The sequence below is a fragment of the Hyperolius riggenbachi genome, chromosome 7, assembly GCF_040937935.1.
Source record: "Hyperolius riggenbachi isolate aHypRig1 chromosome 7, aHypRig1.pri, whole genome shotgun sequence".
NCBI classification, from domain to species: Eukaryota; Metazoa; Chordata; class Amphibia; order Anura; family Hyperoliidae; genus Hyperolius; species Hyperolius riggenbachi.
This window is the reverse complement of record NC_090652.1, coordinates 319,978,556-319,992,604: the sequence shown is the minus strand read 5'-3', so window position 1 is coordinate 319,992,604 and position 14,049 is coordinate 319,978,556. Positions and strand designations below refer to the sequence as shown.

The window sequence follows — 14,049 nt, the reverse complement described above, 5'->3', positions numbered from 1 at the left end:
ATGTCTTTCTGTGCCTTACCCTCTTGCTTGAGGGTGTCAATGATGGCCTTCTGGACAGCAGTCAGGTCGGCAGTCTTACCCATGATTGCGGTTTTGAGTAATGAACCAGGCTGGAAGTTTTTAAAAGCCTCAGGAATCTTTTGCAGGTGATTAGAGATAATTAGTTGAGTCAGATGATTAGAGAACCTTTTCATGATATGCTAATTTTTTGAGATAGGAAATTTGGGTTTTCATGAGCTGCATGCCAAAATCATCAATATTAAAACAATAAAAGGCTTGAACTACTTCAGTTGTGTGTAATGAATCTAAAATATATGAAAGTCTAATGTTTATCAGTACATTACAGAAAATAATGAACTTTATCACAATATGCTAATTTTTGGAGAAGAACCTGTATATGTGGCATTTTGAATTTTAGTTAACTTTGAGTTGGAAACGATATGCATAGAGATATCCTTTTATTCAGTTATTTATTTTTATGATAAACAACTGTTCTACATAATGCTTCTACATTGTTCTTTTGTTGATTTTGTTACCCACTTAGAACATTAATAATTAGAATTATTTGATTTGCTGATTGATGATACATATAGCCTTGGTTCACTATTTAACCTAACTTACAAACTGTATACTTGCTTTCCGTAATTTTTCTATGATATTTTGTTGGTTATTTATATAAAATGTAAACTAATTTGAACCCTTGTTTTGCTATTAACCAGTTGCCGACTGCTCCACGGCAATTGGCGTGAGCAGTGCGGCTGCCCCAGGACCACTCCACGCCCATTGGCGTGAATGGCCGTCTATGGGGCTAGCAGGAGATCACGCGCACGCTGCGCGTGCATCTTCTGCTCGGGGGGTGGGGCGGACAGTCTCAGAGCGGCGATTGCCGCTTGGAAGACTTAGACGGCGAAACGCCGTCTAATTACTTTGTACAGCGCTGCGATCCGCAGCAGTGCTGTTGTCATGGTCACTCACCAGTAAGGCCTGGGTGGCTGGCACGTTCGGGTGTCCGGGGGCATCTCGGGGCATGCCGTCGTACTCTCAGAAAGGGAGTGCTGGCGGTGTGTGCCCGTGCGGGTCGTGTGCGGCATAGTGGTCCTCTGCATCGGGAGGTGTAGGGGTCTGCGTGCTGTGCGCGTACACGCGCGGGGTTTTGTCCTGTGTATACCTCTCTTCCAGCCTGTTGCTGTGTGTGCGGGTGATTGGCTTGTGCGCATGCGCGCGTGCACATTTTGGTGCGCGTGCGCGCGTTGTCATGCGCATGCGCGTACGGCATTGTGCATCGCGCGATGGCGTTGCGTGTTGCGCGCGTGCGCCGTAGTGCAGTACGTGCGCGGCAGTGCGCGTTGCGCGCGTGCGTCATTGCGCATGCGCAGTAAGGTCAAATGGCCTATAAAAGGCCTCAGAGTGCATTGCCTGGTGCTGTGGTATTGCAGCAAGTTTCCTATGTGACCCGTCCTGCTGAACCTGTTCCTGTTGATTGATTCTCGTTGCCGACCTCTGCCTGCCTGACTACCCGCCTCGTTGCCGACCTCTGCCTGCCTGACTACCCGCCTCGTTGCCGACCTCTGCCTGCCTGACTACCCGCCTCGTTGCCGACCTCTGCCCGTCTGACTATCCGCTCTGCTGCCAGCCTTTGCCTGGACGACTACCCGCCTTGATACCCGACTCGGATTGGAAGAGGACCTGTCTTGTTGCTAGACCCGGATCTGTGCCAAGGACTTGCCATTTCAGGTTGCTGAGTTATTGCACCACCTTACTCAGCTCGCGGAAGCGTCTGTCAACTGTCAGCGCTTCTGCCCCTTGCTCCATAGAGACTCTGTTCCAAACCCAGAGGTTCTGTGTGGTGAGCCGCATAAGCCGCTGTTATCCCTGCACTAGACTCCAGCCTTCAGGTACGTGAGTTGGTTGTTACAAAATACCACAGCCACTCAAATGGAGTCTGGGGATACAGCTAGTGTCTTGAACACCCTATACAAACAAATGGCTACCCTGACGGAGGCTTTCAAGGAGTTACAAGAAGGATATACCCGTTTAGAAGGAAGACTGCATGAAATAACACATCAGCCAGCTACATCAGCTCCTGTTCCTCCAGCAGCAGCCCAAGGTCCACCACCCCCTGATCCTCCAGCTGCATCTGCTCTTGCTCCAGAACCCCGTGTACCTATGCCCGAAAGATTTTCAGGAGAACGCATCAAATTTCGTGCCTTCCGCCATGCCTGTGAACTGTATTTCGCCCTTCAACCCCGTACTTTTGCTGCTGAAACCACCAAAGTAGGATTTATTATTTCACTACTCACGGGAGAACCACAATCATGGGCCCATCATCTTATGGAGAAAGAGGATCCTTCATTGAGGTCTATGGCAACTTTCTTTGAAGCAATGGCGGTATTATATGATGACCCACAACGCCGAGCCACCGCGGAAGCTATACTCCTGAACCTCCGACAGGGACGTAAATCAGTCGAGGAATATACTTCAGAATTTCGTCGGTGGGCTGCGGATGTCTCGTGGAATGAGTCTGCATTGCTCTGTTGTTTTCGAAAAGGGTTATCTGAAGGTCTTAAGGATGAGTTAGCTCGGATTGGAATCCCTGGAACTTTGGAAGAGTTGATTAAACTGGCTATCCAATTGGATCGGCGTTTTCGAGAACGCCAACTGGAAAAAAGTAGCGGAAGTCAAGTCTTCTGGAGCCCTGCGGCCATGTCTTCACCTGCTCCTTCAGCCCAATCATTTGATACCCCTGAGCCTATGCAATTAGGCCTGATTCGCCCCCCGTTAACACCTGAAGAACGTCAACGCCGCCGTAGAGAGAATCTCTGTCTATACTGTGGCACGGCTGGGCACTTCGTAAGAACATGTCCTGTGAAGCCTGCGGGTAAGACAAGTCCCAATACCACCCATATCCCTGAAGCACCCCGCAGTTCTACTAATTACTGTTTTGTCTCGATTTCATTTCAGCTCCCAGGAAGAATCCTTAACACCACCGCTATCATAGACTCTGGAGCCTGCAGCTGTTTTCTGGACTCAGCCTTTGCATCTAGACATCAGTTCCCTCTGCAAAACCGTAAAGAACCATTACACATTCATCTGGCTGATGGATCCTCCATCAGTTCTGGACCTGTTATCTCTGAAACCCCACCTATACTGTCCATCATATCACCATCCCATCAGGAGTTTATCCGTTTTGATGTAGTGTCATCTCCCTTGTATCCTGTCATTCTTGGTTTCCCTTGGCTTAGGGCACACAATCCTTCCATTGATTGGTCCACGGGCTTAGTTTCATTCCCATCAACTTACTGTGGAGAGCACTGTAACTTAGAAAACACTGCCTCTTCTGGGCCTCTACTAAACATGTCAATAGACCTGGATCAGATTCCTGCCTGTTACCATCACTTTCAAGATGTCTTTGACAAGAAAAAGGCTGATCAGTTACCCCCACATCGTCCATACGACTGTCCAATAGACCTGGTACCAGGAGCCCCAGTTCCTTTTGGTCGAATGTTCCCATTATCCGACCCTGAACAGGAGACCCTCAAAAAATATATCCATGAGAACCTGGAAAAAGGATTTATCCGCCCATCCAGATCCCCAGCCGGGGCGGGAATCTTTTTCGTCGAGAAAAAGGATGGCTCTCTACGCCCGTGTGTAGATTACCGTGAACTAAATAAAGTTACAGTTAAAAATCGCTACCCTCTACCTCTGGTGCCTGAACTGTTTCAAAGATTAAAAGAAGCAAGAATTTTTACTAAACTTGATCTGAGAGGAGCATATAACCTAATAAGAATTCGTGCTGGTGACGAATGGAAAACCGCATTCCGCTCTCGCTACGGACATTTCGAGTATCTGGTGATGCCATTTGGACTGTGCAATGCTCCGGCAACATTTCAGCACTTTGTTAATGATATTTTTAAAGATATGATTGACCACTTTATTATAGTGTATCTTGATGACATACTAATTTTTTCTATATCTGAAGATGAACATATAGATCAAGTTAGGATGGTCTTGGGTAGATTGAGGCAGCATAAACTCTACGTGAAACTGGAAAAATGTGAATTCCACAAGGACATAATCCAATTCCTGGGATTAATCATCTCTGCTGATGGATTCTCAATGGACCCCCACAAGATTCAGGCAATACTGGATTGGCCTGCTCCAGTAGACAGAAAGGGGGTTCAAAGATTTTTGGGTTTTGCGAATTTTTATAGAAGATTTATCAAGGACTTTTCCTCTATTGTATTACCTTTAACACAACTCACGAAACAACAAAAGAAGTTCTACTGGAGTCAAGAAGCTCAGGTTGCCTTTACAAAGTTGAAAAGAATGTTCACGTCAGCCCCAGTACTGAAGCATGCAGATCCCGCTTTACCATTCATTCTGGAGGTGGATGCGTCTGATTCCGCGGTGGGCGCAATTCTTTCTCAAAGACAAGGCCCCAAGATGCTAATGCATCCAGTAGCATTCTTTTCTCGCAAATTATCTTCAGCCGAGAGAAACTATGATGTAGGAGAAAGAGAGCTACTGGCCATCAAAGATGCACTGGAGGAATGGAGATACTTGTTGGAAGGGGCAGCGAATCCTATTCTGATATTTACAGACCATCGGAATCTAGAATATTTAAAGACGGCAAAAAGGTTGAATCCACGACAGGCAAGATGGGCACTTTTTTTCTCCAGGTTTTCCTTCCACATCACGTATAGGCCGGGGTGCAAGAATGGGAAACCAGACGCGTTATCCCGTATGTTTCCTGAAGATTCTAACCAAGACATACCTGATACGATTTTATCAAGTCAGCATTTCCTGTTACTCCAGTCTACTTTAATTAAAGAAATTCAGCAGGAAAACGTACCCCCACGTAGTAATGTCCAACCAAAATTACTTTCCAAGAATGGGCTTTGGTTCTTCAAAGATAAAATGTTTATTCCAGAAAAATTCAGGCCAGCAATTCTTAGAATCTGTCACGATCATCAGCTGGCAGGGCATTTCGGTGGCCACAAAACAGCTGAATTGGTCCTGAGAACATATTGGTGGCCAGGGCTGAAGAAGGACTGCAAGAGATATGTAGCATCCTGTCTTACCTGTAACCGCTGTAAAGGGTCAAAGCTTAAACCTTGGGGTCTACTCAAACCTTTACCTGTTCCGCCTAGGCCTTGGTATTCCATCTCCATGGATTTTATTGTGGAGCTTCCAACTTCTGAAGAATTTAACTCAATCTTGGTGGTGGTGGACCGTCTCTCCAAGATGGCTCATTTTATCCCTATGAGAGGTACACCTACGGCTAAGACTACAGCAACAGTGTTCATCAAGGAGATCATACGTTTACACGGTATTCCTCATGATATCGTATCTGATAGAGGGGTACAGTTTACCTCAAGATTCTGGACTGCCTTATGTAAGTTACTAAAGATCGAATTGTTTTTTTCTTCTGCCTACCATCCACAGTCCAACGGCCAGACTGAACGTACAAACCAGACCTTGGAGCAGTACTTGAGGTGCTTTACTAACTATTCCCAGGACGATTGGGTACAGTTTCTGCCCTTGGCTGAATTTGCATACAACAATGCTATACATCAATCAATCAATCAATCCCCATTTTTTTCAAATTATGGGTTTCATCCAACCTTCTCACCAAGTATAGAAAACGAGACCGCAGTCCCTGCTGCAGATTCATTGGCGGAAGCAATTATCCAGAACAATGAACTTTTAAAGGAGAACATGGCCAAAGCTCAGGAACGATTTAAGGAGAAAGCTGATCTGCATAGAAGAGGGGAATTATTATTGAAGGAAGGGGATATGGTGTGGCTGTCTACGGCTAATCTAAGGCTTCCTGGTCCTTCTCGAAAGTTGAGCCCTAAGTTCATTGGACCTTTTCCAGTCTGTAAGAAGATAAGTACGGTGGCATATAAGTTAACTTTACCTACAGCTTATAAGATTCATCCAGTCTTTCATGTTTCCTTATTAAAACCCGTGAGTCCGGATCCCTTTCCTGGCCAGGTACCTACTCCTCTGCCACCCATTATACTGGAAGATGAAGAAGAGTATGAAGTAGAATCCGTTTTGGACTCCAGGAAGAGAGGCAGGCAAGTACAGTACCTCATCAAGTGGAGGGGGTATGGCATTGAAGACAACACATGGGAACCAGCCATTAATGTCCATGCTGATCGTTTGATAAAGAACTTTCATCGGAAATATCCTGCTAAGCCTGCACCTGAAGGCATCCGGAGGCTGCTCCTTAGGGGGGGGCATTGTCATGGTCACTCACCAGTAAGGCCTGGGTGGCTGGCACGTTCGGGTGTCCGGGGGCATCTCGGGGCATGCCGTCGTACTCTCAGAAAGGGAGTGCTGGCGGTGTGTGCCCGTGCGGGTCGTGTGCGGCATAGTGGTCCTCTGCATCGGGAGGTGTAGGGGTCTGCGTGCTGTGCGCGTACACGCGCGGGGTTTTGTCCTGTGTATACCTCTCTTCCAGCCTGTTGCTGTGTGTGCGGGTGATTGGCTTGTGCGCATGCGCGCGTGCACATTTTGGTGCGCGCGTTGTCATGCGCATGCGCGTACGGCATTGTGCATCGCGCGATGGCGTTGCGTGTTGCGCGCGTGCGCCGTAGTGCAGTACGTGCGCGGCAGTGCGCGTGCGTCATTGCGCATGCGCAGTAAGGTCAAATGGCCTATAAAAGGCCTCAGAGTGCATTGCCTGGTGCTGTGGTATTGCAGCAAGTTTCCTGTGTGACCCGTCCTGCTGAACCTGTTCCTGTTGATTGATTCTCGTTGCCGACCTCTGCCTGCCTGACTACCCGCCTCGTTGCCGACCTCTGCCTGCCTGACTACCCGCCTCGTTGCCGACCTCTGCCCGTCTGACTATCCGCTCTGCTGCCAGCCTTTGCCTGGACGACTACCCGCCTTGATACCCGACTCGGATTGGAAGAGGACCTGTCTTGTTGCTAGACCCGGATCTGTGCCAAGGACTTGCCATTTCAGGTTGCTGAGTTATTGCACCACCTTACTCAGCTCGCGGAAGCGTCTGTCAACTGTCAGCGCTTCTGCCCCTTGCTCCATAGAGACTCTGTTCCAAACCCAGAGGTTCTGTGTGGTGAGCCGCATAAGCCGCTGTTATCCCTGCACTAGACTCCAGCCTTCAGGTACGTGAGTTGGTTGTTACAGCTGTACTGGGGATAGCCGCATGAGACGGCTGTCCCTCTAGGACACAGGGAAACGATCCCCTGTGATAGGCTGAAAAGAAGGGGGGATCACTTGTGTGCTTGGCCTTAAAGCCGCAGTGGCCTATTTTACTAAAAATGGCCTGGTCACTAGGGGGGTTAACACTGCGGTCCTCAAGTGGTTAATGTACATTGCTTTGAAAAATTCAATAAAAAAATGTCACATTTAAATAAGACCGTGTGTGGCTTGTAAACTGCAAATATGACAGACTGATGCAATGTTATAAAAAAAAAGAAAGAAAAAAAAGCTATATAACTGAAAAAAAAAATTAATATGAGACTCTCTTCTTTACTAATGTTCTGGTAATTATCCGTACTACACATACAATTCATTTTACGCAAGTTTATTTTTGCTTCAGACTTGCTTTAAATGTATGCCAATTTCCTTAAAATCTGGGTATATGCTGGCTGTCACATGGAGGCATCCTGCTCATTCTGACTTATAGACCTGCACCAAAGACCCATAAAGATAAACAGGAGCTGCACCATTATCATGTGTCAGGGACCACATTCAGGAAGTAGTTGGAAATGCAGCAAGCGGTCACCTGACCTCCAGCTTTTGTGCTGACTGCAGGCAATGGAAGGAACATATCGTTACATATAGATATACAATAAGGAGGGATGAGGGAAATCTGCTGCCATTTTGTTTTCTGCCCAGAGTTCTGCTTTAACTAAAACTACAAACCTAAAACTATAACTTGAAGACTTGAAGAAGCCCCCCCCCCCAAAAAAAAAAAAATCAGATAAAAGTTTTGAGGATCAGATCAATAGATGGAACAACGGTTTGGGTGAACAGATGCTATAATTTCTGTCCACTTCTGGAAATGCATACCTATCGTGGAAATGCATACCTATCGTGTAGCATTCAGAGTACAGGTAGTGCCCGACTTACGAACGACCCGCCGATACGAACGGCATGGATTCAGTGTTTCCATGGGAGCAAATCAAAAAAAAAAAAAAAAGTTTCAAATTGGACTTCGGACTGGAGAAAATCGGTTAAAAAAATGTCAAAGTAAAAATGGCTTTTAAACTTGTATAAGCAGATACAGAGGGCAGAGATGATACAGAGGGGGACACTGGAGGCACAGAGGAGGTACTGGGGGAAGAGGGGACACAGAGGGGGACACTGAAGGCACAGAGGAGATACAGAGGGCAGAGGTGAAACAGAGGGGGACACTGGAGGCACAGAGGAGGTACAGGGTGAAGAGGTGACACAGAGGGGGCATTGGAGGCACAGGGGGGAACAGAGGAGGTACAGAGGGCAGAGGTGACACAGAGGGGGGCACTGGAGGCACAGAGGAGGTACAGGGGACAGAGATGGCAGAATGTTCTGACTTAAGTTAAGAACGGATTCAGGTTAGGAACGCACCTACAGTCCCTATCTCGTTCGTTAAGTGGGGACAACCTGTATAATAATTGCTTATCCAGAGGTCTTTACAGTACAAGAAATGGAGTATTCACCTGATCAAAAACTACAAACAATGATGACCCATCAGAAAACAAATGGTGTGATTGGTGGCTGGGGAGTGGCTGTCTACGCTGCACCAAACGTCAAATCAAACCTGAGTACAAAATCATATCAGGATAAGTGAATGGCTTTCACAGTTATTCTGATCATGACTCACCTTCTGGGTGCCACTTGGGAAACTGTAGGAAATCTCTATGGTCCCACATCCAGGAAACCCTGACAGGTTGAAACTAGATGTTCTCCAGGTCATAGTTCCCTCTGGCTGGTTTCCTCTGACCTCCCCACTGGCGACCCCACATATCGCACACACGGGCTTATGGGACATGAGTGCCTTTAGACATGGCCTACAGTAGCCGTGCTTGCACTTTGGAAATGTCACCTTATCTTTTATCTCATACTGACAGACTGGACACTTATCTTCTTCTTCTTCTGGTTTTGGTTTACTGCTGGCAGAATCACTGGTGTCCATTGGCTCCTCAGTGTTACCTTTAGGGGGAGCCACTGCTGGAGCTCTGCCTAGCTTCTGGTGGCCAGTGAGCATCTCTTCGGCAAAGGCGATGTGGCTTGTATGGCCAATAATAGCCACAGAACCCGTTGAATATATCATGATGACATTTACTCCTCCCATCTTCAGCTGCTCCTCCAGAACACTGACCTGGTCTTGGGAGACATCAGACTTTACAGATATTACTTTCTGCTTAATATTGAAGAAGGTTTTCTGCAGAAGAGTGATGAAGCTGTGAGCTGCGTGGGGGGAAAGGTCAGGGGACCCATTTACAGGTCTGAATGTGATAATACCATTCTTTTCTTTTTTCTCTGCCAACATCACATTATATTTCTTCTCAATGTCACAGATTTCCTGGTGCTTTAATTTCCTCAGGATATCCAAGTGCCTCGCATCAACCGGGATCTCAGTCTTCATGTCCCTGTTGGAGATGGACACAGGCCTCGGAGGATGAGCTGGTTCAGGCCTCGGAGGATGAGCTGGTTCAGGTCTCGGAGGATGAGCTGGTTCAGGTCTCGGAGGATGAGCTGGTTCATACTGGCCTTTCTCTAAACACTTCTTTGCCTGGAATAATTCCTCCTTAGGGCCACGCAGAATGATCTTCTTCCCTTCCTCTATCACCAGGAGGTTACTGAACTGGGATCTCAGGCATTGTTTGATGTCAGAGAATGGCAAGAGGGCAGAGGAGGAATCCACAGTCTCCTGGCACCAGTCATTCATGGTGGTCTGCACCTTCTCAGTAAACCTCTCCTTGGCTGCCTCAACTGAGGAACCCGGTCCCTGAGGAATGAACTTTATATATGTGGTCCCATCTTCTCTGGGTTCAGGGACAAGCTTCACTTTATATCGTCCCTCCATGTCTTGCACTTTCATTTGGTAAACCTCCATAACATAGTCACATAGTGCTGTTGGGACGCACACATGGTCTGTCTTCATCTCCTGGCCACTCTCCTCACTCTGTGTGGCTGAACGCATCTCCCCACTTAGTTCCTGCTGCAGATAGCTATGCACGGCATCTATTTGCATGAATGTTCCCTTCACCAATGCACCATCAGAAGATTCTTTCACAGCGACGCCTGGAAACATCTCTGCCATATTTCCCCTCAAAGTCTTGTTGTATATGTCAGTTGGTAAACTTGCTGTAACTGAAGTAAAAATCTATAAAAGAAAAGAACAAAATCAGACACTACATTTTATATGGCACTTTTCAACATTACAATTTAAAGCGCTCTGAGCTTCTGAGGTGGGCAGCTGCCGACTTGGGGTGTAAATACAGTCAACTGACAATCGTTGTAAGGAAGATATACTGCTGCACTGTGAGATCGGTTAAAAGTCCAATTTGTATTGGGACATCAATGGACAAAACATCAAAAGCTCACTCGTATCAGAGCAAACATGACTCCTTAGTCATAGCTTACAGGTAAATGCACACAGTCTAAATAGGCAGGTGAGATCCGCCCACCATGGGCATCCCAGCAGCCTTAAAGGGACTCCGAGCAGTGCAGAAACTATGGAAAGATGCATATCATTTGAAAGCTCTCTTTCTCCTCTTTCCAATGATATATAAACCGCGGCCCTGCGCCTTTTAGTTTTGGCTATTTTCGCGATTGAAATGGCAGCGGCCAGAAAGAGGAGAAAGAGAGCTTTAAAATGATATCCATCTTTCCATAGTTACATTGTATTACACAGGCCGACTTTTTCTGCTGAATGGAGCTGCTGACTTTGAGAAAAAGTCGTCCTGTGTAATACAATGTAACTATGGAAAGATGGATATCATTTTTCTGACGACACCTAAATCGTCACCCTACGCCTTTTAGTTTTCTCTATTTTCGGGATCGAAATCGCGGCCGCTGCAATTTCAATCGCGAAAATAGCGAAAACTAAATGGCGTAGGGCGGCGGTTTATATATCATTGGAAAGAGGAGAAAGAGAGCTTTAAAATGATATGCATCTTTCCATAGTTACTGCACTGCTCGGAGTCCCTATAAAGGGATACTACACAATTAATATAACACAATAAAATTACCATATCATGCAAATCTATTTAAAATTAAGTATCTCCATAAATAGCCACAAAAACAGAGAAAACTCAAATGCACTCCATGTGTTAGAAGCAGCAGTCATAGATTATAACTTACTGTATATACTCGCAAGCAAGCCGAATTTTTGACCCCCAAAAAGGGGGTCAAAAGTTGGGGGGTCGGCTTGCTTGCGAGTCACCTGTGGTCCGCGCCCCCCCCCGCTATTACCTGAGCCGGCGCCGCATCTTCTATTATTCCCCTCTCCGCTCGTAAAAGTAATTTCCAGCAGCGCGCCCCACGGCGGCTGCTGTGATGATGAAGCAGGAAACCATAGAGAGAGAGCCGCTTCCTGTAGCTATGGGAACCGCTCTCTCTCTCTATGGTTTCCTGCCTCGTCATCACGGCAGCCGCCGTGGGGCGCGCTGCTGTGAATTACTTTTACGAGCGGAGAGGGGAATAATAGAAGATGCGGCGCCGGTGGCTCAGGTAATAGCGGCGGCCGCAGGGTGGGGGGGGGGGGAAGAGGAGGGGGCACTACCTATCTATACTGGGCACTGTACTAGATATACTGGGGCACTACCTACCCATACTGGGCACTATACTAGCTATACTGGGGCACTATACTACCCATACTGGGCACTATACTAGCTATACTGGGGCACTATACTAGCTATACTGGGCACTATACTAGCTTTACTGGGGCACTATACTAGCTATACTGGGGCACTATACTAGCTATACTGGGCACTATACTAGCTATACTGGGCACTACCTACCCATACTGGGCACTATACTGGGCACTATACTAGCTATACTGGGCACTATACTAGCTATACTGGGGCACTATACTAGCTATACTGGGGCACTATACTAGCTATACTGGGGCACTATACTAGCTATACTGGGGCACTATACTAGCTATACTGGGCACTATACTAGCTATACTAGGGCACTACCTACCCATACTGGGCACTATACTGGGCACTTTACTAGCTATACTAGGGCACTACCTACCCATACTGGGCACTATACTGGGCACTTTACTAGCTATACTAGGGCACTACCTACCCATACTGGGCACTATACTGAGCACTATACTAGCTATACTGGGGCACTACCTACCCATACTGGGCACTATACTGGGCACTTTACTAGCTATACTAGGGCACTACCTACCCATACTGGGCACTATACTAGCTATACTGGGACACACTGGGGGGGATCATGCGGCCAGCATTTCCTACCCCCGGCTTATATGAGGGTCAATCATTTTTCCCTGGTTTTTCAGGTAAAAGTTGGGGGGTCGGCTTATATGCGAGTCGGCTTGCTTGCGAGTATATATGGTAGTTGCATAAGGATTTCATTCATAGAAAAACAACAGGAACAAATCTGAAATAAAATCCAGTTAAACTGTTACATCATATACTAGACTAAGATCCCACCGTCTATCCATTCCTTGTGGGACACGTGTCCCAAGCTGCCAAAACTAAAAGGCCTCTGGCTTGAGAAGGATCCTGTGTAAGTCACCACCTCTGGCTGACCACACCCCCGTCTCCACCCCCTGGAATCTGAATGCTGTTATGTCTCCACTGTGAACCTGCAGGAAATGCTTGGACACACGTGAAAGGTTTGTAATGATCGCAGTACCATCCAGACATAAATTAGGGCCATTATAATGCTCAGAATTTTGCTTATGTAAAGAGTGAGTAGTGCAGCCAATATATAACAGCGCCACGGAATATGTTGGCGCTTTATAAATCAATAATAATAATAATAATATATTGTAAGTTGCAAATATTACAAGTGATCATATAGACCACATTACTGGTTTGACAATTCACATAGTGTTTCATATACAATACCTTGCCCCTGGTTAAAGGGATACTGTAGGGGGGGGGGGGTCGGGGGAAAATGGGTTGAACTTACCCCGGGCTTCTAATGGTCCCCCGCAGGCATCCTGTGTTCGTGTAGCCACTCCCCGAGGCTCCACCCCCCCGCAGACGTCCTGTGCCCGCGCAGCCACTCCCCAAGGCTCCACCCCCCCGCAGACGTCCTGTGCCCACGCAGCCACTCCCGAGGCTCCACCACCTCTCCCCCCCCCCCCGCAGACATCCTGCGCCCGCGCAGCCACTCCCCGAGGCTCCACCCCCCCTGCAGTCGTCCTGTGCCTGCGTAGCCACTCCCCGAGGCTCCACCCCCCCCGCAGACATCCTGTGCCCGCACAGCCACTCCCCGAGGATCTGGAAACTGTCCTCCAGATATGGCTGCCATCTTGCATTAACGGGCAGATAGACGGGGGATCATTTGTAGCATTAAGTATTGAGTTGTATGGAGTTCTTCATAAACAAACTGACTGGAACATTACTTAGAATCTTATGTTTGCTTTATTTGATTACCTCACATGTAACCATAACTCTATTCTTCTACCTACCTACCTACCTGCCTACCTACCTATCTACCCTTTTCTTCTTTTTCCCTTCTTCTTCCTGTTACTCTGCCTATTTTCCATATATAATTTCAGTATATCTCTCACTCACTGTTTAGGGGTATATTATTGTTGTAGGTCCCCAGCTAGGGATTCCAGTTCTTTTATTTCCATTATGCATTTTAAACCATGAATGTGTTGCAATTTTGCAGAATTGTATTTGTATGGCCTGCAGATGTTGCAACCAACCAAACATATAGTTCAATAAAATTGAGTAAAAGAAGAATCACATTCCGATAAATATCAAAGGCTAAAGTCAGCCGAGAGATTGATTGTGAATGTTCATCTGTAGCAGTGTATGGACATACAGTGGGTTGCAAAGGTATTCGGCCCCCTTGTAGTTTTCCACATTTTGT

General features: G+C 47.0%; 1 protein-coding gene across 1 annotated transcript in view; it reads right to left on the bottom strand.

Annotated features, from left to right (window-relative positions):
- LOC137525260 (E3 ubiquitin-protein ligase DTX3L-like) overlaps nt 1–14,049 on the bottom strand; it is an 82,899-nt gene that overhangs the window by 37,004 nt on the left and 31,846 nt on the right. Inside the window, exon 5 of the mRNA XM_068246284.1 lies at nt 8,840–10,345. Within this exon, the coding sequence (XP_068102385.1) occupies nt 8,840–10,345 (1,506 nt within the window). The remainder of the gene's footprint in view (nt 1–8,839; nt 10,346–14,049) is intronic.